This window comes from Sceloporus occidentalis, unplaced genomic scaffold, assembly GCF_023333645.1.
Source record: "Sceloporus occidentalis isolate IW3139 unplaced genomic scaffold, rSceOcc1.0.p SCAF_7, whole genome shotgun sequence".
In the NCBI taxonomy this organism is placed as follows: Eukaryota; Metazoa; Chordata; class Lepidosauria; order Squamata; family Phrynosomatidae; genus Sceloporus; species Sceloporus occidentalis.
In genome coordinates this window covers 44114345-44140700 of record NW_028316987.1, presented here as the reverse complement: position 1 = coordinate 44140700, position 26356 = coordinate 44114345, and the positions used below count along the sequence as shown (strand labels likewise).

Sequence of the window (26356 nt, the reverse complement as noted above, 5' to 3'; positions counted from 1 at the left end):
GTTGACCAAGTTGAACTGGAAAGTTTGTGGATCCTTTATATTTAATATTAATGTTAATGTTTTATTCTTCATGTTCAAATATTATATACAAATACGCTAAGCACATGCACCTTTGAAACAAGTCAATTTAAAAGAAAAAGATAAAGAAGAAAAGCCGATCTTGCCAACAGTTAAGGAATGTAAGATGAAATCTCTTTTACATGAACTTTCATATCACCCTTCTGATTTAAATGATAGATTGGATCCTTAGTTCCATTCCTCCAACAGAAGGCTTTCCTTGACTTTAGGCCTTCTGATGTTAGAAGGAGTGGGATCTTTGGATCTAGCCAAAAAATAAGCCATCTCTATGCTGCAACATGAGCTATCAAAAGAGAATACATGACTAAAGATCTTCGAACCTCCATGGGAAGGTTAGAAATACCAAAATATGATATTCATAGTTAATTCAGCTACACTGCTTGGAATTAATTAATTAACTTGGAATTTCAAGCAATTAATAATGTGTAGAGGTCACAACCAGATATAATAATTCTTAAAATAGTTGTGGTGAAACCAATGGATTTTAGGTTAGTTGTTTAAAATAAAGCTAGAGAATGCATGGCTTACTTACACCTTCTTATGCATAACAAAAGCAAGAAAGATAAAGCTGGCTGTATATACCACAGATTGAAGTACAAACACAATAATCGTATAAGATCATTCATAATGAAACAAAAGATATAAATTATGTCAGTATGTAGTATAACACATACTGTAATAATAATAATAATAATTTATTTATACCCCGCTCTTCAGCCAAGGCTATCAGAGCGGCTTACAATTTGTTAATTAGACATTAATTAATGTCTGTTCTAGATTTACAAAATCAAAACTGGTTCCATCTCAAGTCCCCTTGGAGAACACAGCTAATCTTGACAAACCTTGTCCTTTTTATAACCTGATCTGACCTAAAAGCTGTGATTCTTGAAAAATAAAGCATATTTCTATGATACCCCATTGCTTACTTTGTTTTTCTCCTTTGTGATCAAAAGCCCAGCCAGAATATTGTTGATATGTCAAGAAAAAACTCCTCCCTGCCTCCCTGCCAGTGTTCAGAAGGATAACTCACCAATTAAATGTGATGTTTGTAAGGTGGAGAGTGTATGAACCCAAACCCATACCGTGTGGTAAATTTCCCCCCCTGCAAATAATTAAGCAAGATGCTGAGAGGTGCACATAGTTCCCAAAGCCCCATGGGTCTGTCACAGCAGAATCTTGCGCAACCCCAAATGTTTTCGACATCAAGCCAGCATGGGGCAATGCTAAATTGCCAAATTTCGGATCTTTCTCAGCAATACACCCTGAAATCTAAACAATGATTTCTCTGGAAAATTTGTGTTACAGGCTTGCTTTCCCTTCTATTTGTCTAACCAGCATTCCCACTTTGCAAAGTGCCTGTTAATAAGATTAGCAATTAAAAAGCTTGAATAGCAATTGCCAAGCGGTTTCCTCTTAAGAGTTGGGTTGGCACTCTGACTCCAGCTGGTCTTGAAGAGCACCTGAAGAAGGGAAGGCAAAAAAAGCGCACGCTGCCGTGTGGAACTGGTACCTAAGGATGGAAGTGGAGAAATCCAGGCCACTATGGGACAATTCCTTCCAGTTTATTTTTGCCTGTATATCTTATGCGGTGGGACTGGGGAATGTATGGCGGTTTCCTTATTTATGTCAGATGCATGGAGGAGGTGAGTATGATTTTAGGTTTATATTATCATTATTTGGACATGGAATCAGGGAACAAGTTCCTTTGTTTTTATTCAAAAATGTCTTTTTCAAAATAGTATGCAATGGTAGACAGGGTTCCTTGTACAGTATTGAGAAGAAATACACTATGGTTTGGATTCAGTTAAACTTAAAGAAGAGTGATTTGATGATGCTACATGCCACCCAACTGCCATAACATTTTAGAAAGGCAATAGATCAGTAGAGCCACCTTGCATCCTTCTGCTGCTCATTCTCCCTTCGTTCCACTTCTTTTCTTCCTTAGTTGGACTTAACGGATTTCTAGTGCATGACTTACCCTGCAAACTGGGCAAGGTGGTTGTTTAAACTGTGTGTCATCACCGTAACTGTAATTATAATCATTGGAACTATTATTCTTTCCATTGCAGTGGCTGTAAGTAAGAGGCTGTAAGTTCCTAAGATCTTTTTTTTATACTTGTCATATATTGAAAGTTAATTCAGTTTCTCACAAAGGCATAGAATGAGAAGGCAGACAGCAACAGAACTGCAGCCAGACAAGCCTTTTATTGTGCTATCTTTGCCTCAAGCATGAAATTTTGCAGGGGTTCCAGAATACATCCCAGTTGTCACCTTCTCATGATTTTCCATGATGTTTCCCATCTTTCTTATTACTGGTGGGAGGAGTGCACTAATAGAATGAAAAGGTGAAAGACCTGCTTAAATTCTTATGGTTGACAACACTAGGAACTGGATAGTAGAAGCTGAGGAAAACTGTGTTATCAGGCACTTTCTCATTACCACTAATCCAAACAAAATAAAACCTCCTTATCCACGCCTTTAAGATAAAAACTAAGGGGCAGGAATTAAAGAACCTTTCACATCATATGGTATTTGGGTCTCAGGATCAACTGCTGCTAACTATGGGCCTGAACAGACAGGCCAAAATAAAGCTGCTTCACGTCATTTTGGAGGTATGCTGTTTAAATGATGCATGCGTCCTAAGAGTCCGGAAGCCATGCAAAAGCCATGCTCAGTCCTAAGGATTGGAGCGCAATTTTGGCGCAACTTCTGGCCTCTTAAGATGCATGTGTCATTTAAACAGCATACCTCTAAAGTGACCCAAAGCAGCTTTATTTTGGCATGTCTGTATGGGACCTATGCTATGCTATATGAATATACGCACACATGGAAGCACACACTTTCCAAAGTGCTCCACTCTTGTGATTTGGAAGTAACTGCCTTATGCTATGCTGGTGGAGATGGGAACAATTCTTTTAGAGATGTGGTGTAGATCTTAGCATTAGGACAGAAGTAAAGAAATTAACTAAATATACTATTTGCAACCAGAACTGGCTCAAGAGTTTTTGTTTCCTCGGGTGGGATGGTAAATGTTATCAAACCCCAGAACAAGGTGCTTCAGTATTCAAAGCTGTTCGTTGTTCAATTTTTTGGAAACTTATAGACATGGGATCACACGAATACCTCTTCTCTTCTTTGTCACTTAAAATGCAACAATAATTATTTAGAGTGCTAATGATTTCCTGCCCTTTCATGATATCATGTGTCATGTATCTGAACTGATTTCTCCAATCTGTCTAATGATACAGCTAGAACTGTAAATGCATTGATAAGAACAAACTGTGAATTACTTCACACAGTAAAAAAAAGAGTATAAAATGAAGATATTGAAAAAGTAACACAATAAACATGAAGACTCAAATACATAGAATCAGACTTCCAAAAGAGATGAATCATTGTACGGGTTGAGTCTCCCTTATTCAAAGTGCCTGGGACCAGAAGTGTTCTTGATGTGTTCAGAAGGGTGGAGATTATTTTTGTTAGTTTTGGATTTTGGAATATTTGCATATACATAATGAGATTTCTTGGAGATGGGACCCAAGTCTAATCATGACATTAATTTATTTCCTATACACCTTATATGCATAGCCTGGAGATAATTCTATATGCAATATTTTTAATAATGTTGGGCATGAAACAACGTTTTTGTACACTAAGACCATCAGAGAGCAAAGATGTCACTATCTAAAACACCCATGTGAACGATTTTGGATTTTGGAGTATTTTGGATTTCAGAATTCCGGATAAGGAAGACTCAATCCATAGTTCCGTTTTAAAAAGTCTCAACATTGATAAAATCAAAAGGGACATCTACTATGCTGAATCTGAAATACTGGGATGACTATCCTCACGTAAAGATGTTGTCCCATCACCAGTGAAGAAGTACAGTTGGTCCTTCATATCCACAGTTTCTGCATCCATAGATTCAATCAACCATGGTTTGAATATATTCAGACAGAGAGAGAGAGAGTTCCAAAAAGGAAACCTTGCTTTTGCTGTTTTATATAAGGGACATAATTTTATTATGCCATTATATATAATGGGGCATGACCATCCATGGATTTTGGTATCCACTGAGGGTCCTGGAACCAAACCCCAGTGAATACCAAGGGACCACTAAAAGATCTAAATCCAGTTTAGTCAGCTTCTGTAGGAGGAATGGTGGCAGAGATCTAGATATAGGGAGGGGGCATGGGACCATTGTCTCCCCCCCCCAATATTTTTCTTCAGCCCCTAAATTTCTAGCATTGCAGTAACTTAAAAATTCAGCCGAGCATTTAACAATACAATTTAGGCATTTGCAGAAAAAGGACAGGCAAAGTTATCAAGGCAATGCAACTATAGAAGAGCCTTATCACACAAGAAAAGAAAGCCAAAACAGAGAGGGAGAGTAGTGGCTTTCTCCGTGCCGATGTTGTAGCACTTCTGTTCTCTTCCCAAGGGAGACGTTCATAAAAGTATGCCTTTTGTCACACTGGGAAAATGCATTCACCAAAAGGCACACTTTCATGACCATCTCCCTTGGGAAGAGAGTGGAAGTCCTACGATGGCACATGGAGAGGTATGGAGAAAGCCATTAATTTTCTGCTCAGTTTCAGCTTTCTTTTTGCATACAATAAAGCTCTAAGACTTCTACAAGTGAACAGTTTCTCTCTGCAATGCTACAAGTTTGGAGGTTGAAGGAAAGTTTCATTGGGGAACAGAATTCCTATCTCATTTTGCCTTCCTTGTAGCTAGATCCCTAAATGATGGGTAAGTCAGTGGAGCACTATCTTGTCCTTCACCTTAGGGAGCAAAATATCTTAACCTGGTTTGTGTGTGTTCACAAGATGCTGGAATACGTAGATTGGCTTTCTCGTGTAATGTTTTAAAGTGGTCAGGCAGGGAGAAGAGGTCCACTGTAGTCATGGCACTGTTTCCCTGTAGAAATGTAACTTTTTGAGATGACATCTCCCAGAATTCGGCTGAATTTTGGACCCCATTTCTCCTGGCATATGAAGGTTAGAAACACCACAAGTGTGTCCAACACTTTACAAACCATGGAGTTTAATCACACGGGATGAATTTCTCTTCATTTTGAATGAAAAGAAAGTGGGGCCAGAACGCATTCACGTGAATTTGCTAGTTCAGTGAATTTACATCAATGCGAATTCGGTTCGAACTGACTTCCCATTGCCTGAAAATAGCTTGATATTGCCCGAAATTGTGTGTGATCACCTCTCACGCAATAATGTGAAACCCCATGATTGCGTTCAGACTGACTTCCCATTGCCTGAAATTGCATGTGGTAGTCTATCATGCAATAATGTTAAACCCCATGATTGCGTTCGGATTGCCATTGGATTATACTTCCAATTTCCCTTGTCTGATAACGTCCCTTGACTCACTCCAAATGAAGGCTAGCTTACTCATTTCCATAATGCCTACTGCTATTAAAGGGCACCATGGCAGAGTCGAAGCCTGCGAGGCGTCTGAGTGCTCCCTTTACAAGAAGGAAGAAGTTACCTAACTTCCAAACAAAGGGTCTGTTAATAAAGCAGAGGCAGGAGGTTGCAACAATAATTCCCTGAATAAAACGGATTATGGCTGAACATTCACTTCAGTTTGTCTGCATCAGTCAGCGTGCTGACTGCATTCATTCCGAGTGCTAAACAGCCCCCACTTTAAAGAATGTTAATGCTGGAGATTAAAAACTAAATAACACTTATTTACATAAATATTTTGGCCAGCTGTAAAAAGAAAACCAAGGAAAGTTAGACACAAAAACATGTTTTTGATTGAGTCAGTAGCTTTGAGGTGATTTCAAAGTCAAAGAAAGGGGCCTGAGCCAGAATAATGTTTATTTGAAGGTTGTGCTACATGTGCTTGCAGGGGGTGTCACTGTAAATGCAATATTGGGGGTGAGTTTTTCTATCATGCGGGGAAATGCACCTCATATGAGATGTCAGCATAACCAAAGGCCCAGTTTAGAGGTCACATTCTTTCCGCTCACCCGACTGGCTCCCACCCAAGAAATCTGCTGGTCTCCAGCCTGTATGTCTATTTCTATATTTCTCCCTTCACACACACATGGTAGGACCAAAACAAAGATGTTTTAAAAGATGTTGTAACTGGCTGCAGCTCACCAAGGATGGAAATATAGGTGCTTTCAGAAGAAATGCAGCCACATTTCTGCTGAGCCAGGCTTGGATTTGAACGTGAAGACTTTGTAAAAGGACACTTCCAATGAAATGTGTTGTTGCCTAAATTTTAGGGAGTGTGGGGAGGCACCCACAAATTGCATTCAATGGGGAAATTAATTCAGCTCAATGAGTGTCAGGGTAACATCTGTCTGGGATCTTTCATACCTGTTTATAATGGTTCCAAACCCACAGAACTCCAGAGGCAGTTTCCAAATTAATGTACAGTGGGCCCTTCCTCACGCGGGTGATCCGTTCCGGACCCCCATGCATAAGGGAAAAAACGCGTATGCTCAAGCCCCATTGAAAACAATGGGGTATGTGCATGCAGCACAGTGCAGTGTGCATGCCATGCCATTGTTTTTCTTTGTGACACAGCATCGGCGTAAATTGAAAACCACATACAGGGTGGGCACACTGTAGTTTTTTTATGAACAGGGAATCAACATACACACAAGCACTCTGTCTCACACACAAGAGCTAATGAATTAAAGTTAGGTTAGATGGGACAGAGATTAGAAGGATGGGGACCATACATTACTAATGCAGAGGCCATATCAGAGGAGAAATTGTCAAGAAAATGAACTCAGAATGCTAGCAATTCTGAGGAGTCTAGGTAAAATCATGGCTTCTGACTTCACCCAGGACTGAAAACAAAGTGCAAACAGCCCTCCTTTATACTTTTTCAATCTGTGGTTAGATTTTTGAAAACCTGAAAGGTGGAAATTTTCATGGGAGGAAAGAGCAAGCCCTTGTGCCATAAAATGTAGCCATCCTAAACAAAAGAGGTGGCAGATCCATATGGGTTGTCCTTTTGATTCTCTAATAATAATAATAATAATAATAATAATAATAATAATAATAATAATAATATTTGTACCCTGCCTCTCCCTGCGGATCAAGTTGGCTTACATACATTCCCACTAGATGCCAGATACCACTTTCCCATCACTGACCTCCCAATCGATTTACACTTCAAAGGATGTATAAGTGCTTGCAACGCTCCCAGGCTAATGCTCCGGATTTCTGTGAGACCTGCTATCTTGCCCTGGGGAGCATCTTGAAGCTATGTGACTTGCATGCCTTTCATTATAGAGGTTTGGTATGAAAGGCTCATTGGGGTCAGACAGGGGCATTACAGTGTTCTTTAAAAGCTCCCAGTACAACCTGTACGGCCAGGGTCTAGACTATCTGAAAGACAATACTTCTTTATGTTAGCCAGCCCAAACCTTGAGCTTTTTGCAGTGGCGTCACTAGAGCTGGTGTCACCCAGTGCAGTAATTCAGGGTGTTTTAAATATTTTAATATGATTGTTTCAAGTGTATTTTTAAAAATTCTACACTGAACCATCTTGGTTCCCACACTGGGAGAAAAGCAAGATGTTATACATACATACATACATACATACATACATACATACATACATACATTTTCCAGGTCAGATGAAAATCCAAAGTAGAGCAGGTTGCCTAACTGCCCCTTTTCTGCTGTCCTCACCAGAGTCCAAAACATATCTGAACCCTTCTACTGCAGCAGTCTTTGAGAAAACTACATCTCCTTTTACCTACTGGACATTAGGTCCAGGGTGTTTTGTTACCTAGTGCAGCAAGGAGATGGAGGGGAAAGCGTGTTTTGTGGACTGAGGATGACTTCTGGAAATGCTGAAGACAAGCGAGGATGGGCAAGTCCATTTTCACAAGCTCTTTTGAGGCAGCTCCACCTCACTCTGCCCTGGCAGCATACATTAGCTACTGTGGTTCTCCTTTGGAATTTCAGAATCTGAATCAGTTTCATTACTTCATTGAACTTTTCACTAGAATGATATTGAGCAACTGCCACTTAGAGTGCTCTTCCTAGTGTTAAGACATCGGGTTATTTTCTGGAAGTCACCCTAATTCTAGAAACTAGTTGGATGGATAGACAGATAACAGACTATATCTCTTCTTCATACTTGATGCAAAATGAAAAGAGTGGCAACAATTGTGGCCACCAAGCCTCAGACTGGGCCTCAGGGATCGATTTGAGCCCCAGTTTGACCAGGGCTAGCCTTCTTTCTTTGCAGAATGAGGCAGATGCCTTGGACAGATGTAGTGGGTGGGCAGGGAGCAGAGAGAGCTATGTGTGCCCACCAGTAGTGTCACTAAGGGAGTGTGGGGCATGTGGACCGCACCAGGTGACATCCCAGAGGGGGATGTCACTCTGTGGGGTGGAACTGGGCGAGCAAGAAAGGGCATTGGGTTCATTTCTCGCCTACCCAGCAGTCCCATTTGGGCTTCAGCATGGCTGCAGCCACAGCAAACCCCAAACATACCTCTGGGAACTGGCACTGCCCGCTCCAGTGGTGGTGACTGCTGGGGGTTGGGGAGAGAGTGCCTTCCATTTGTACTTTGGAGTGATTGCAGTCATGCCAGAGCCCAAACAAACCTCCGGGAGCTGAGGCAGTCTGCCTCCCATTGCCCCTTCCTGCACTGGGTGACGCCAATCCCCAGTATGCCACTGGTGCCCACTAGATTAGCCTGCCACTCTCAGCTTCAGCAAAGACTACTGTGCCATTACCAGTGTTACAATAAGATTCAGCTGCTGGCCTGATTTGCTTTCATATGTGGAATGGGTTGGGGGAGCATGCCATCTTTATTCTTTGTCTCAGGCAACAAAATGCTTTGGGCTAGGCTTGAGCTGAAAGTTTCACCTGCCTTGTGAATTTGAAGGGTGGCCATAGAAAAGTATCACCTTAAATAAGTTATTTTCAGCATAACTACCTGCTACAACTCAGTTCTAAACCATCCAAAAGTTCAACTGATTTTCATCAGACTTACTTCTGAACTGTTTGTATTGTATTTGACTTAAAAGCTGCATGCCACACTTGATCTTTTCTCTCTTCCCTTGGTTACATTTTAATGCTTTTTACAACAATTAGTTATCCTTTAACACTCACTGAGACTACACTGTGTGTAAGACTCTTCTTAATCACATCTACAGTATGAAATTATTTACAGAAAACTATTCTGGCATTGCCAATCCCAACCAAATCTGCTCATATAGATACAATCCAATAGATACAGGGGTGGATAGAGGATGAAGTTGTGGTTAGAATGGATCCATTGAAATCAATAAGTCTGAATTTAGCAACAACTCTTAGCCAATAATTTCAGCACATCTGTTCTATGACTTAGCCTGGTTTGTTGGTATGGGCCTTCAAGTCAACTCATACGTTGAGGGTTTTCTTGGCAAGATTTGTTCAGGGTTAGCGATTGCCATTGCCTTTCTCTAGAGCTGAGAGTGTGTGATTTGCCCAAGGTCATCCACTGGATGACTGACTAGTGATTTAAATCCTAGTTCAGCACTCAAAACTCTTCACCATGCTGCCTCACATTCTGGAGCTAACCCAATTTATAAAATTTAAAAAGGGGAAGGTGGGAGGGGGATGAATTCAGGTGCCAGTTCTTACATTCTTTAGTTCACTTTAGTTCTCTCCTTCCAAACAGATTTTGGCATGGGTAGCAGAAAAATTCCAGTGCCCTGCTCTCAAAACCAGCCCAGTGGAATTACTGTAAAATTCCACCAGAGAGGAAAATGAAAGATCTTTTACAAAGAAGTTTATTACACGGGAGGAATTTCTCTTAATTTCGAATGAAAAGAAAGTGGGGCCAGAACGCATTCACATGAATTCGCTAGTCCCATATATGATAATGTTAATAGTGGAAGGGATGCCCCTGTTATACTTGGAGCTGGCAGTAGGACAGCACATGCGACAGGGGAGCATTAGAGCATGGAAAGCAATATGTCCTTACCTCTGTGGGGTTGGTGCGTTCATGTTGATATATGCAACTCTTTTTCTTGTCCCTCTGTAATGTAATTCTAGATCATTTTAAATTGAAATTCGAATTGCGTTCGAACTGACTTCCCATTGCCCAAAAATAGCTTGCCATTGCCCAAAATTGCATGTGGTAGTCTATCATGCAATAACGTGAAATCCCGTGATTGCGTTCGGACTGACTTCCCACTGCCTGAAATTGCGTGTGGTAGTCTATCACACAATAATGTGAAACCCCATGATTGCGTTCAGATTGCCATTGGATTATACTTCCAAATTCCCTTGTCTGATAATGTCCAAAGGCAAAAAAGAGGCACTGGGGAGAATAGAGCAGGCAGTTTGGGCCTGGTCAAAAGTCCTTTGCTGTATTGGATCCATCAGCTTAACTGTATTGGTGCAAGAATTCTGAGAGATAACAACCCTAAAGGAGGAAGATGTGGGAAGCTTAATTCAGTTTATGATTTGCAGGACTGAGAGTCTGATTCAGGGAACTGAAACAGGAGTTTGGTTTAACATAAAAGGATGCGTAAAAGGACTACTAGACTCTCCCCTCACACACTCCTTCTCAGGACTCTTTCACACAGTGAAAAATTACGGGAACAAAGTGGGATGCTCCCATCACTAAGAAGCAATTGCTTGAAGATTATCCAACGTCACATGATGTCGCCATAATCACAGCATTATCCTGTGAATAAAGAGTAATTTTAGCACTGTTTTTGATTCACAGGACTCTCCTGTGAATGAAAAGAGGTGCTAAAATTACTCTTTATTTGTGGGATAATGCTGCGATTATGGCAATGTCACGTGACATTATCTGATAATCTTTAAGCAATTACACAATAGTGACGGGAGCATCCCGCTATGCTCCTGTCACTTTTCTCTGTGTGAAAGAGTTTATGGTCTCCCAAACTGTTATGTTGAGATTTATGCAATATTGGAATACTAGATATAAAAATTCAGTATAGATTTCTTGTGAGAGGATTCATTAAAACTTTCAGATTTGATCTGACCAGTTATTACACAACAAGCATGGTGACCTTTTCTCCCAGAATCTATCTCAGACTTGGATTTTTCTCACAGGTTCTCCATAGTGGCCTAAATACCTTAAAGTAGTGGTTTCCAAAGTCTGGTTCTCCAGGTAATTCCCAGAAACCTAAGCTAACTTGGCATGATAGCCAAGAGCTGAAGTCTAAAATACCTGGAAGACCAGAGCTTGGGAACCACTTACCTAAAGGCACCAGGTACCATCTGATTTTAGAAGCTAAACAGGGGCAGTCCTGGTTAGTACAGGATAGGAAACCACCAATGAATATCAGGTGCTATAGGCTACATTTCAGTGGAAGGAACTGGCCAAACCACCTCTGAGTATTCCTTGCCTAAGAAAATCTTTTGTAATTAATGGGATTGCCATAAATCACAGGCAATGTGAAGGCACATACAAATTTGTGCCTCCATAAATATCCCAAGTATGTGGTGATATCAATGTGTACACAAATTAGAACACTGAAGAACAATGGGAAAATCTGCTGTGTTTGCTTTCTTTTGCATTAAAAAAAATTAAATCTCTTGTTATTCCCATTCCAAATAGCAATAAATTTCTGGGGGGGAAATTACCTAATCTTCCACAATGAACTGAAATAAAATTCGTGTCAGCTGTAGCCACTTTGCATAACTGTGGCTTTTTCCCAGCACAGAATTGTACCTATCAAACATAGGGATATTAATGATAAGATATCTAGAGATAATTGTTCCGTGTCAGTTGAATACATAGGGAATCACGTCCATTTAAGCATTCAAAACCCTTGGGTTAAAAAACTGTCATAACTTGGCAGGGCCAGTCCCAATTGATCTTCTCTCATCCCATCTTTTCATCCGCTTTTAAAATATCCCAGTTTCTCTCTCCTCCTCCCATTTCCCCTCCTTCTCTTCAACTAACTTTAATTTAATGATTTGTATTCTATTAACTGAGCAGGGGAAGAGGACAGGAGTGGAGGAGAATATTGCCCTCCCCAGAAGGCTCAGGGAAAAGCAAACTGCTGCATCATCTCCTACCTTGTCTCTTCTTCCTCATTAATAATGTTTGCCGTCTCAACCACATGTTCAAGTTGCTTGGCTATGTGTCCACATTCTCATCTGTGAAATGTTGGAAGGTTTGGTGTATATGAATCTGCCTGTTTCAGTTTTTAAGATTTCATGTGTTAAAAAAATCTCAAGTCTTTCCATCCCAAATATGAATACATGTGTGCTTTTGGACAAATTAGCATTAAAAATTGAACTCAAACACAATTCTTAGCCATTCCTGGCATTGATCAGGTATCGTTGTTGTCGTTGTTACATTTAAGTCCCACTTTTCCAAAACTGGGACTGAAGGTGGTACAGTCCGCAAGTGCTATGAATTATTCAGCATAATTTTTTTACATTGAGCCTTTTAACCAATAATATTTTAAATATGAACTAATTACTAAACCCATTGCATGTCTAAACAGAAGCATTTCTTTCTCTTGCAGGTGGATTTCTAGTCCCATATATGATAATGTTAATAGTGGAAGGGATGCCCCTGTTATACTTGGAGCTGGCAGTAGGACAGCACATGCGACGGGGGAGCATTGGAGCATGGAAAGCAATTAGTCCTTACCTCTGTGGGGTTGGTGCGTTCATGTTGATATATGCAACTCTTTTTCTTGTCCCTCTGTAATGTAATTCTAGATTATTTTAAGTTGAAAGACTGGAGGACCATTCATCTTACAGTATGCCACCTTTGGGTTCTAAACTAGAACCACCCCAAAATATTTAGTACAAAGGACAAAAATGGCACACACAGCTACAGTAGGATTGGCTTGAACGAATTCCCAAACTTTGGACTTTAGTTCCCAGATGCTCCAGCTAGCTTGGCCAATAGTCAGGAATTCTTTGAGCTGAAGTCCAAAACATCTGGAGAATCAAAGTTTGGGAACCACTGTGTTTAATCTTCTTGTTTCCCAGCTCAAGTTTTATTGCATGGTTTTCTGCAGTGCTGCAACACTCTCCAAAGTCTGTGTGTTTCTCTAGTCCTCCTTCATCCTCCCAATGCTACAAAGAACCTCCAGCTAGACAGATGACAAAGAGGAAAGGAGACGTAAGAAAGACTTTGTAAAAGGGAGCTTCTCTGCCAGGGGCTTTGTTAACTGAGGTCTGCCTTTAATGGCTTTCTCATAGTCGGAGGATACCAGAGACACACAGAAGTCCAATCTTAAATAAATTAAAATGGAGATGGGTGTATGTATGGGCAAAGTGGTGATGCAGTCTCAAAGTGATGGCCTTTTTGTCATTCTCCGTTTTCTCCTTCCTAGGTGTTGCCAGTGTTATCGTTTCCTTTTTCCTCTCTATGTATTACAATGTTATCAATGCCTGGGCATTCTGGTATCTATTCCATTCATTCCAGGTGAGTCAGAAAATGCTTCAAAATGCAAGGTTAAGCACATCATTATCTCCCTTCTTTTCAAGATTGACCTTCGATTAAACACATGTAGCAAATATAGCTGCCACTTCCTGCAGATACCAAGAAAAGTTGCAGAGTGAAGGAAAAAAGAAAGAAAGAAAAAAGAGCCATGCCACCTGCACCGCCAGTTTTCAGATAAAGGATTATTCTTTTGGTCATTTCTCTGTTTGCATCTTTTAAAAAATGATGTAATTGTGCATGTAGACAGTCATGTATGAAAAGCTATTCCTTTGGCATGCTGGTTTAACCTTCCCCCAGAATCATATACTGGATTTTGCTGATAAGATAAGGCTGACATTTTATGATGTTCCTGAGACAGCTTCATTATTGTGTAACAGGAGTTGAACTTGAGATATTCAGTGGGAAATAATGTTCAGTAGTAACAACAGTAATGTACATGTGTAACAAGCCAGGAAAGAACTTCCTTATGACACTAAGTCTGTGACTCCACCCAGTTCTGCAACAGCAGACGCCGCTGAGATGTAGAAGTTATCTATGTGTATGTAATTAGCTTTTCTTTGGTGTTCCCATATCCTCCAACTGTCCCAATTAGTCAGGGATAGCCATGATTTAATCCTCTGTCATCTCACTTTTCCAGCTGCTTTTAAAATGTCCCAGCTTCTCTCTTCTCCTCCCACTTTACCCCTTTGTCCTTAGCATATTTCAACTGCTGCAAACTGAGTTCAAAGTACAGAACTACGTAGTTTGCACCCAATTATCTCAGCAGAGAAGAGGGCAGAATTTTGCCCTTCCCTGTATGTTCAGACAAAAGCACACTGCCACAAAGCTTACTTATCATTAATAACTTTTCTCATCTTGCCCACACTCTGATGTTGCTTGGCCAGACATGTCCCTGTTTTCATATGTGAAATGCTGGAGGGTGCGCATTCCAGAACTGTTTGGCATTAACACAGGAATACCCTGGCATACAACTTGACCCAGGAGTGATATTGACTACATTTTGAAGAATGTAAGAATTCATTTTGTAAGAATATGCGAATCAAGAGGAGAAAAATGCACCTAATTCCCGTTATCACTTCCTTTGATTATTCATCTCCAGAGGGACTACTCTGTTTAAGTATTTATTCTTCCAAGAAGAACTACTAGCTAAGTAAAGAGGACCATCATTATAGTCAGATCAGTTCCTCTGAAGATATTGGGGGGGACAACAATATTTTTTCCTAATGACCTCCTTGTAATAGTAGAAAGATGGGCAACAACTGGGCAATCATGGGCAAGTGGGAAATGATTGCTCAGTTATTACCTTACAACTTGTATTTTGAAAAAGGGTCAGATATCAAATCCTACAGGAGAAAGCAACTATCAGGAGCAGCCTCCTATTAAATTAGACATCAGGCCTTTAGAAATGGCACCCCTTGATCAAATCTTTTTGCAGGGTAGCTGAAAACTCAGCTTGGAATTACTAATATTAATTACAAAATAATACTAATTGTTAATAATAATTGATAGGAATTACTAATTGCAGTCGGCCCTTCTTAAACAAGAATTTTTTTATACACGGATTCAAGCATCCACAGTTTGAAAATGTTCAAAAAAAAATTTCAAATATCAAACCTTGATTTTCCATTTTTTATAAGGGACACCATTTTGCTATGCCATTATATTTAATGGGACTTGAGCATCCATGGATTTTGTTATTCATGGGGGTTCCTGGAACCAAACCCCAGCGGATAACAAGGGTCCACTGTATTTTTAAAATAATACTGTTACCATTATACTTACAATTTTGTTACCATTGCAATTTTTAAACAAATTATTTAGAGGTTTATTGTTTTGATTTAGTGGCCCTCAAAAGGAACTACAATAGGTACTTTTAATTACTTTATAAAATCCGTCTGAATGCTGGAAACTATAGTCCTGTGGTTCAAAGCTCAGTCCTCTAGCATACCTCCTTGGCTGCATCTGCATTGCAGAAATAATGCAGTTTGACACCACTTTGACTGCCATTGGTCAATGCTAGGGAATCCTGGGATTTGAAGTTTGTTGTGGTGCCAGGGTGATCTGACAGAGAACACTAAATCTCTCACAAAACTACAAATCCCAACCTATTTTGTTGAAAATAATAAAAATTACTTATTTTTTAGAAAAAGAAAAAGAAAACTGCAAAACCCATAATTGCATAGCATTGAGCCATGGCTTTTAAAGTGGTATAAAACAGCATTATTTCTATAGTGCAGATGCAGCCATTGTCTCCCCAAGATTCGCCACAGAGCTGGAGGCAGCAGCATGACAGATCAAATGAGGCAGCCCTTGAAGCATGTAGTATTCATCCTTCTAAATAAATAGTCACAATTGAAACTCCACAAGAAATGCATTTATTTCTTTAAAGGTCACAGCTGAACTACAAAAGAAATTAATTTATTTCTTATTACGTTACAAGGTTGTAGCCGTTGTACCTTAGTTACTGTAATAGATAAATAATTATGATTAGTACAGGTAGTTACTTATTTGTAACAATTTACTTGCAAGTTCTGAATATGCATGTGTGCAAGGGCAGGGGGCAGAAAGTGTAGGAACATGAGTGCCTCCGTTTACTTCATCTTGGCCTAGCCCTCATAAGGTAAGGGCCCACTCACTCTATATATGAGCCTCCACCTGCCTTTTGTTTATATTCCCATAATTAGATCGGAATATTGCAAATGCAGGAAGATAGCTCAATGAGCAAAGAAAGATTTCTGCTTCATTTCCTTACCCTTATCATCCTCATCCCCTACACACTGGCAGGAATCACTTCAAACCATCTTGCTTTCCAATCTGACTGTGACACTACTAAAGATCATTGTGCTTAATTTCCGTTTCACATCCAAAGGATCCTTTGCCATGGGCAACCTGTCCGTTGAATATTAATCACACTCACTATGATGAAGAGTGTGAGAAAGCTACACCAACTCAGTACTTCTGGTACAGGAAAACACTCAATATTTCTCCATCCATCGAAGAGAGTGGGAGCATCCAGTGGGAACAAGCAGCCTGCCTCATCCTGGCTTGGCTGGTGGTCTATCTCTGTATTCTAAAAGGAACAGAACACACAGGCAAGGTAGGACGCTTATTGGGGTTGGCTGGCGTTTCATTTGGAGGAACCGTCTTTTTAATGAATATGAAATGAAAAAGTGGGGGGAACCTAAAAAAAAAGTTTAAAATCAGTGTGGATTTAATTCTCCTCAACTGCTGAGTGAAACATTCAAGGAGTACCCCAGTCTATGTCCATGGCAATTTCTGTTTGGAGAGAGACCTGTGGAGGGTAAATGGAGTTTCCCCATTCACGAAACCTTTCAGTTGTCTCAGTGGAGCACTCTTGTGGATATATGGAAAGGGACACTTGTGCTCAAGACTTTTCCTCCTTCGAAATGAAAATAGCAGGTCACACATGTAAATCATCTGTTTGTATCTCTGGATGGCAGTGAGCGGAACTGTTCGAAAATCCATCATGTGGTCATCCTCTCATACATTTTCATCCCTCAAAATGTAGCATCTGAAATAGGCACTTGTACACATTGGAAATTTGATTTAACTTCCCTTCTAATTGCATTTAAGCAACAACTGGAATATTAGAGGGGCACACAAATCATCCCTTCCATCATACTCAATAATATATTTTTCGTCTCTATGAGGATGCAGTGCTTAAAATGTGACATAACCAGTAGTTCCTAGCAAACTATTCAGTATTCAAGAATAAAGAGGTTTGAGGGCTACTGTTTTAATGTCTGAAAATTGCCGCCATTATTTTGGCATTGATCTTGGTCAACCCAAGTATTGTTGCCTAAGGCAAGAAGGAGAAGGTAGCACCCTGCCCCATTCCACATACAGAAGTTGACTGGATTGGACTGCCAGTTGAATCTTAAGTCAATACTGTTGATGGGGTATTCTTCTCTCCCACCTCTGAAAGCAACAGAGAAGTTCAGAGGATGAGGAGTGTGTATAGGACATAGAACTCTGTCCTAAGTGGACATGTAAACTAGGTGTCACTAGGGGGTGCAGGGAGTGCGGACCACACCAGGTGACACCAGGTCAGGCCCTCCTCTTGCCAGTGTCCAGTGTTATTGCCAGTGCCAAACACTTCTTATCCACTGCCATGGCTCTCTTGGCCAAGAAGGAGTGTCAGTTCACATCCCTTCTGGCTGCCAAGGTACCAGAGGAGGAGTCCCTTTTGCTTCTCCACTGCTTGGATCTCTCTGCTGAGGGAGCCAACACATCAGAAAAGGAGGGGCAGGCAGGTGCACACTTCTTCCAGCCTTTCTGCTGCCTTTCTAGACACCTGCACCAGGTGATACCAACTCTAGTGATGCCACTGGGAAGCACATTCCTGAGTTGCTGGCCCCCAGTATGTACATCCTGAAGCGGATGCCTCATTCTGCCTATTTATAGGTATTGATCTCGAGGAAAAGCGGTATAGAAATAAACAGTTTATTATTATTATTATTATTATTATTATTGTCATTGTAATCGAAGCCCACCACAAAAATTGAAAATGCTCTTGGAATATGAAATATAGGCACTAAATTTCAGGTGTAATGAATGTGTTGTTTTTTTTGCAGGTTGTTTATGTAACAGCTACAATGCCATATGTAGTACTCATGATATACTTAATCAGAGGCCTAACCCTCCATGGAGCTGTGAATGGGCTGACATATATGTTTACACCAAAGGTACTGCCACAACAGAATTCTAAACAATTGCTTATGGAAACTGAAGTGTACTTTTCACAAATGTATATTTTCATAACAGAGCTTTTCTGCGAATGAAGAATACAATTTTCATGAGTATGATCTCAGTCAGACAAAAGATACTGACAAGAGTGTATTATTTGACAGTGCTGCATTTAGCAATCTGTACCCACAGGCGTAGTTTTGCTGATGTACCTATAGAAATTTCCCAACAAAGGGAGCAGAATTACCCTTTCCACAGAAGTGTATGGGGCACAATGAATGCACCAAAGATAAAGGATCAAGATAAATAAATTTGGCATGTTATCTTATTGGTCTATGACAAAAATTCCTAAGGCTTGCCAAGATCCTACTTCACAGACATAGTTATGATTATGCAACTACGTTTCATCTCCCAACTCCACTCTGCAAAACTACCTTAACAGCCAGCAGCTGCATTGAGCAACAGAGGGCTGTTATGCTGGAGGTCAGTTTGAAGTGCGATGAGATTTCCAGTCTTCTGCCAGGGATCTGTGGTGCGGCAGAGATGGGACTCTGTAGCAAATCATTGCATTTCAGATTGCAGGTGGGATGGATTGGAAGCACCATCTTGTGGTGCCCTAATTTCCAGCAAAACAGACCCACCCCCCTCATTGTTTGATGTGGCTGCTGGCTGTTAAAATACAGAGCATGGGCTGAATACAGAGCAGTTTGGGTCCATAACTCCAGGTTATGAATACATAATTGTGATGTTGGATTCCAGCTGATATAAAATTTGTGTGCCTTTAATGCCCCAAATTTCAAGGAAATTAACTTGGAGTCAATGCACTTTTATTCATGGACTTTGAAAAACAATCCTCATGAAAGATAAATGGCCACAGAGGATCTTATATATGACCATCAACTGACAAATTATTGCCTTGCTGTCAGAGACATCTCTACTGGCACAAAAACTAGCAGTGGATTGATACTGTAATAGATTAGCTGTGAATATAATTGTAATAAGATCTATAAAGCTGAAATATGTATGGAATATTACTGAATGAGAGAAGTGTTTTTTTGGGAAAGGAGCTGGAGTGATGGATTATATATCCAGGCTAATGTCCATCCTGCTCAGACATTTAGGACTATCTTAAATTAAGTGGCACTAAGGTCATAGTCTTTTTAACACTTACAAGCAAGTAAGCCCACAGAACTCAGTGGGACATATCCTGAGTAAATATGCATAGGGTTAGAGAATGACGTCCTTATGTCAAAGCAATTTTTTTAACATTAGATCCACTGAATCAGTGGAATTTACATAAATGCTGACCTACTCAAATGTCTATTTCAGTTTGGACTAACAATTGCATTTAGGCTAACATTTTTCAGTCTTTGTTCCAAATGCATGCCACAGAAATTTATAATGGACCATGTTATGGGCAAGTTGAAAAAACTGAATCCAAGTGTTAACGCTTCTATAGAACTGATCCATCCTCATGGTTTATGCCTTGCAGCTAGAGCAATTAGCAAACCCCAAGACTTGGATTAATGCAGCTACGCAGATCTTCTTCTCTCTTGGGCTGGGCTTTGGCAGCTTGATAGCTTTTGCCAGCTACAATGAGCCAAGCAACAACTGCGAGCGACATGCCATCATTGTTTCATTAATAAACAGCAGCACTTCAGTATTTGCCAGCATTGTCACTTTCTCCATTTACGGCTTTAAGGCAACATTCAACTATGAAAACTGCGTAAATAAGTAAGCTTGACTTTTAATCCTGTTCCCTTCTTTTCTTCTGCATCTGAAAGTATATAGCAGGCAAGTGTCAGTTTGCATTGCCCTGCTTTACATTTCATGGGTTTTCTCTGCTTGCTTAGAGGGATAAAGAAACTGGAACCTTAGAGTTTTGATGTGGCTGGAAGGGCTTCCTCTGTTTGCTTAGGTGGGATGTGTTGAGCAACTGGAGTCTTATTATCTGGAAGGGAGGTCTTTCTCCATCCTGATGAAAGTAAGTTCTGATGTTCTGTTTTAAACCTCTTTCAGATTGGTGGTGGGTTGAGTAAAATTGTTCTGTGGCTACTTCTGCTCCATCAGAACATGTTCCCCAGTCTCCACTGATTCCCTATAGAAGTGCTGCCCCCTGCTCATGTTGTTCTCAATTTACATTGCAAGTCCACAAATACAACTCCAACATAAATTGAGACTCTCCTGCATAGTCAATGCACTTTTTTATTACAAGGTTTTTTAAAAAGTCACTCATGAGTGCCAGACATGTTCATAAAACCTTGTCGATGGAGTCATGCCATCATTTTCAAACCTTGGATAGGATGATGGAAGGCATCCAATTGTATAATGGCATTCCAAAAGATATCTTTCATCTATATTGATCAATAAATTTTACAGCCATGTAATGCTTGAAAAAGTTTCTTTTTGGATTACAAATTCCAAAATTATCTATCCAGCATGGTCAATGGTCTAGTTGCACATCCCAATGGTAATATGCAGGGAGCTGTAGTCCAAAAAGTTACTTTTTTATTCCTTTCATAATGATGCTGTCACACACCACTGCCTAAAGTTGTCTTACATCACACATTGCAGATGCATCTGAGTAACCTGACATGGGGTTTACAAGGACAGTTTTGGAACATCTGTCTTAATAATAATAAAAAAGGACATTTCTGGTTATTTGGGAGCCCTTTATAGCTACTGATCCATCCCTCAATTCAATTGTTTTACAATTGACTGGACTTATAAAATATGTATTTAAAATCAACATCAGAAGTAGCTGGTTTGACTCACTATGACATGATATGAAAATTAATGCAAATTACATATATTAAAAAGAAAAGAAATGACTGTTTTCTTGATGCTAGAATATCTGCCAAATATAAATAAGTCAATTTACATAATATTCTCATTTTCATTTTTACCAGAAAAAAATCTTGTTTAATTTATCTTGCAGGGTGATCTTGCTATTGACCAATTTTTTTGACCTGGAAGAAGGATCATTAACCATGGAAAACCTTGAAGATATGAAACATGTTCTAGGGTCTACTCATCCCAGAGAATACGCAGATTTATTGCCACAGATTAAGAACTGTAGCCTGGAAGCAGAACTAGACACGGTGGGCAGCTTGTTTTTAAAATACATTGGGTCAGCACAAAGGCTGTCATTATAAAACCAAAATGTTATAAGCAACAATCCCAAACCTATATTGATATAACAATTTGAGATATGATCAAAAAGAGGATGATGAAACAACCTTGAAGTTAAGCAGGCCTGGGACTACTCATTATCCTGGTTGTATGGTGTAGTTTCCACCAACACACTTTCCAGATGTTTTGGATAACTATTGGCCCTGGTGACTAAAGCTGATGGGAGCTGCAGTACAGAACACCTAGAGGGCACTAGCTGGGAAAACCTGGTGTAGCACTAATAAAGAACTGGGACTGACATGAAGGTTACATAGGTCCAGCCTAAATTATCCAATAGGGCTGCAGAAAGGATGAATAAAATGCTTCTGTGCCATAAAAGATGAAATATGTTGAGGTTGGAGCAATCTTGTTGTCTGCTGCTCCTGAGACTAGGAAACAGAGCAATAGGTGCAAACTACAGGAAAAGAAATTCCACTTAAACATTAGGAAGAACTTTCTGATGGCAAGAGCCGTTTGACATTGGAATAAGTTGCCTCAGAGTGTAGTGGAGTCTCCTTTGGAAGTTTTAAAACAGAGGCTGGATGGCCATCTATCAGGAGTGCATTGACTGTGTATTCCTGCAAGGCATAGCTCTTGTAATCTCTTCCAACTATATGTGTCTAATTAACAGATATAATTCATAAGTACATAAATCTTTTTCTTGTTAAGTCACCCAGATACTTTTTATTACTTTTAAAAAATCATCAGAATGTTGCAAGCCAGTCTTGTAAAGACATCCTCATGACTAGAAGTTCCACCCCTAACCAAATGTTGCTTTGCAGTTGCCAATCAGTTCTCCATGTTTTTTCTTCTTTCCTTCACACGGACAGGCTGTGCAAGGGACTGGATTGGCCTTCATCGTGTATTCTGAAGCCATAAAGAATATGGAGGTCTCACAACTGTATTCAGTGTTGTATTTTATTATGCTGTTGTTGCTGGGATTAGGCAGCATGCTGGGGAACACTGCAGCCATCCTCACTCCTTTGACCGACAGCAACTTCCTTTCCTCCCACGTGCCCAGAGAGATGATCTCAGGTAAATATGATTCCTTCCTGAATACATCTAATGCAGTCCAAGAACAAGGTGTCCACAGGGCTCATGGAGCATGCTCTCAGATAATACTTTTGGACATAAATTAGAGAAATAGCTACCAGCTTTATGCTCACTGACTGTGAAGACACAGAGCTCCCATCTTCATCTCTCGAGTGGAATGGGAGACACTAATATGCCACCAGCCTTTCCCATCTGCTGCATATATGTAGAGGAGTCTGAATACTATGGCCCTCGCAGGTCTGCGAACAGGGGTCAATGAGGCATCCTTCATCTCGTTCCTTGATAGTGACACCACCACACTCTTTTTGCGGTTTGCTTTTTTTGAGGGGGGCAGGTGTCAAAACAGTATTGACTGGTGTATAGGTTTTCCCATGAAGTCAACTGGCCACAGATCATTTAAGAGCCCATTGTGTAGCAGAACATAAACTGTGCTCTGCTAGAAAACATTTTTTGTGCCTACCTTTCATTTTTCAGATGCAACTAAAATGATTTGCTCTGTCCTTACAGGTGGAGTGTGTATTATCAACTGTTTCATTGGCCTATTGTTTACCATGCAAGCTGGCAACTACTGGTTTGATATCTTCAATGACTATGCAGCTACTCTGTCCCTACTGCTTATTGTACTGGTGGAAACTCTTGCTGTCTGTTATGTTTACGGGCTAAGGAGGTAACTGTTCCATTATATCTTTCCCTTCCCTTCCCACCCTGCCACCCCATACACTTGCTATTCTGATGAATGGATGTTTCTCCACTGAAGTGAAAGAGATTCCTTCGCATAATTTCCATTTCTTTGTCAATATCCTAGCATCTTGCTTTCGATAGCATGGTTATCCCTTCTTTAATGTAAGAACTATGTCTCTTTCCCTGACAGATTTCAGAAAGCCCTTGGTGTGATGATTGGGCATGAACCAAGTTGGTACTGGAAAATTATGTGGGCTTTTGTCAGTCCTGTGTTAATTGTAAGCCTACTTATATTTTACCTCACGGACTACATCAGGACAGGAACACTGCAGTACCAAGCCTGGGATGCAACAGAGGTATTTTACTCACTGCTATAAATATCCTTCACCATAACTACTGGTATATGAAAGCCAGGAACTCTGTGAAGAATTTACAACTCATAATTTTGCAAAATTCAACTGTGCCATTTAGTTCCATTACATGTGAGTGCATTTTAAAATACAGGGATAAGATATATTTCTCTCTCTCTTTAGATTAGAAAACTATCCTTTGCAAGATAATAGGTATGATCTTTGGTCACACTGGGACAATCCATTGCTCACACTGAGGCTTTTATAACTATTAAGATTTCTTAGAAATGAGACCATATAGGAAATGAAATGACTGTTTTCTTGATGCTAGAATATCTATCAAGTATGAATAAGTCAATTTAATAATATTCTACAAAAAGCTTTATTCAGCTTTATATCTGTTTCCATTATCTGACCTCCAATAGAAAGATTACCAGCCAGGTATGTGTAATGGTTTGCACCACTGCCATTGAGGTACATAGGAATGCCAGGTCTCATAAACTTAAAACAGCAACTTGGAACAAAGAAAAAATAATTTTAACATCTTTTTGTGTGTGGAAGCAATTCCTTGAAAGTAAGGGACATACCATATATCTTCAGTTTTTTCACTGACTGTACAATTTACACTTCCATGAGAAATCTGCTGTTCCTAACTTATGCCTCTTTCATTGCCCTCCACTCTTTAAAAAACTGAAGCTATTCAGGTTGACTGTATAATTCACAGCAATCTTTACAAAGACATCAACTTAAATTCTAATCTTAACATTTTTATACAGTTGCAGAGGAAAAGCATCCACAACAGAAGGCTTACCTGTTAGCATTGTATACTGACTAGAGAATAGTGATCATTATCATAGATCTTTGCTTCAAATCCAGCTGTATGCAACTTAGTATATTCTCCAAACTTTGCCATACAAAATCCTTGCTGGTTTTGGCTCATCAGCCCTTGCTTAATAGAAGTGTAGAAGTAAATATCCATTCCCTGAATCATTCAGAGACCCAAGAGAACAGTATTTCAGCAATGGTGTCTCAAAGATATTCACTGTGAAAGTAATGCAAGAGGCTTTCTGGAGGAAAATGATTTTTCACAATATTGGTATTCGATTACCAGACCTAATATTCACACAAAAAGAGCACACTACTTCTCTGCAAGAATACACTTTCCACTTTAAAATTCTGATCTCTCTCTTTTTCAGGGGCAACTGGTTACAAAAGACTACCCAAGTGGTGCTCTAGCACTTATTGGACTGCTTGTGGCATCTTCTACTTTGTGTATACCACTTGGTGCGATACTAGTTTTCATAAAAAAGCGAACTAGTAGTTAGTACTGGACTTAGAACCTCAACAGCTGCAACTTCCCAGTACCACCTTGAAGACTATAGCAGCTAGAACTTCCAACAATAAGCAAGACACACAGAACTTGGCTATCATCCTAAAATATTCTCTTGGACAATCTCATAGTCAAAGCTGTTCTGTAGCAAATGAAGGTTTACAATTGCTTTTGAGAGACACGAACATAGCAATTGGGGGGCTAACAAAAACACACCCAGGCTTTAAACATGAAGTAGATATCGGCCCATTTCATCTGCTTCCTTAAAAGCAATATTTTGAGTGGAAACATATTCCTTTTATACCTGAAGTGAAACAAGAAAGTTTTGCATTGCTGGAAAGCTGCAACACCACACAGTTTTCCCATGTATAATGCATAGCTTTGACTATGCAAGTTATATGCATGGCTGATGGAATGTATCTTTTAGTAGATGCTAGCACTTTCTTTAGGAGCTACATTAGCTCATTTACCTGAGTTATCAAGCAAAGCATTATTGATTTTTTGAGTTACTAATACAGGAAAACAGCAAGCTCAAAACAGCTAACAGTCTACTAAATTTCTCTTTTTCTGTAGGTGCTTCACATATTTTTAAATGGTAGCAGGGAAGGTAAAATATTAAGCACCAAGGCAAGGGTAGCCCAGATGTTTTGGGTTACAGTTCGTAGCAGCCCTGACCAGTACAACCAATGGTCAGGAATGCTGGGAGTTACGGTCCAATATCATCCAGATGGACATATTTCACACTCTTGGAGGAATGATTATGAGCTGGGAATCTAAAAAGGCAGATGTTAGCTGTATTTCAAAAATGCATATAAATGCTTTTAACAGCACGTGCTGCACTTATACAATATTCTTAACATTACCTTCAAGCAAAAACATGAATCAAAAAATTTAATTGTAGCAAAAGTGATATAGATGAAGGCTTATTTTTACTTGCCTTCTTTCCCTAGACCTTAATTACCTGCTGCCAAACTTCTGAAACAATAAAAAAAAGGTAATGAAGAGAAACAGATACTCCAGTTTTCATCATATACTTCCATGAGGGCAAGAAGCCACACTGCTTATCTATACCTTAAGAGCTGGGAAAACATTTCAAATGCAAACGTGTACTAGGACCATGTTTTTAGCACTAGAAGCTTTTCCCCCTGGATCTACAAATGTAATGCTTCCCCAACAAAATCCTTTTAACATTACATTATGTGAATACTACTTCTAGTCTCGGAATACTTCCAGACAAATGCATACTCTACATGCATTTTCCCCATGTAAGACTCCATAGGAGGTCAAGACATTTTATAGAAAACCAAGATATTGGTTGGAACTTAGTATGTATTATGTCAAGCAACGTTGAACACAAAGAAATCAATGCAAGGCTCTTTAAGTTACATCAGGATATGTGAAAAGAAGACAATTATGCTACAAAAAGCATGTTTCACACCTTTGGGGAATTCTGAAAAAATTTTGGTATATTTCCAAGTTTGGGCTGGACAGTACTAAAGGAAGCAATGACAGGTTTAATTACAGAGTTTTCATGAGATGCATGTGCAACTGACA

At 39.8% G+C, this 26356-nt stretch overlaps 1 protein-coding gene across 1 annotated transcript; it reads left to right on the top strand.

Annotated features, from left to right (window-relative positions):
• The first annotated feature begins 1532 nt into the window (after positions 1-1532).
• On the top strand, positions 1533-26274 carry SLC6A20 (solute carrier family 6 member 20). Its single transcript, XM_089532780.1, has 11 exons — positions 1533-1721; positions 12579-12719; positions 13401-13492; positions 16380-16607; positions 18106-18216; positions 19710-19951; positions 21156-21318; positions 22219-22423; positions 22949-23108; positions 23313-23478; positions 24669-26274. The coding sequence occupies exons 1-11, from the start codon at positions 1595-1597 to the stop codon at positions 24795-24797; spliced, it is 1764 nt and encodes a 587-aa protein (XP_089388906.1). The 5' UTR covers positions 1533-1594; the 3' UTR covers positions 24798-26274.
• Positions 26275-26356: the final 82 nt, after the last annotated feature.

Bases quoted from the DNA above. Each gene is read 5' to 3' on its own strand.
- SLC6A20 (XM_089532780.1), top strand. From the start codon at position 1,595: ATGGAAGTGGAGAAATCCAGGCCACTATGGGACAATTCCTTCCAGTTT. The intron at 12,720-13,400 runs GTGCGTTCATGT...TCTCCTTCCTAG, and splicing joins TCCTTACCTCTGTGGGGTTG to GTGTTGCCAGTGTTATCGTT. The intron at 22,424-22,948 runs GTAAATATGATT...CTGTCCTTACAG, and splicing joins GCCCAGAGAGATGATCTCAG to GTGGAGTGTGTATTATCAAC.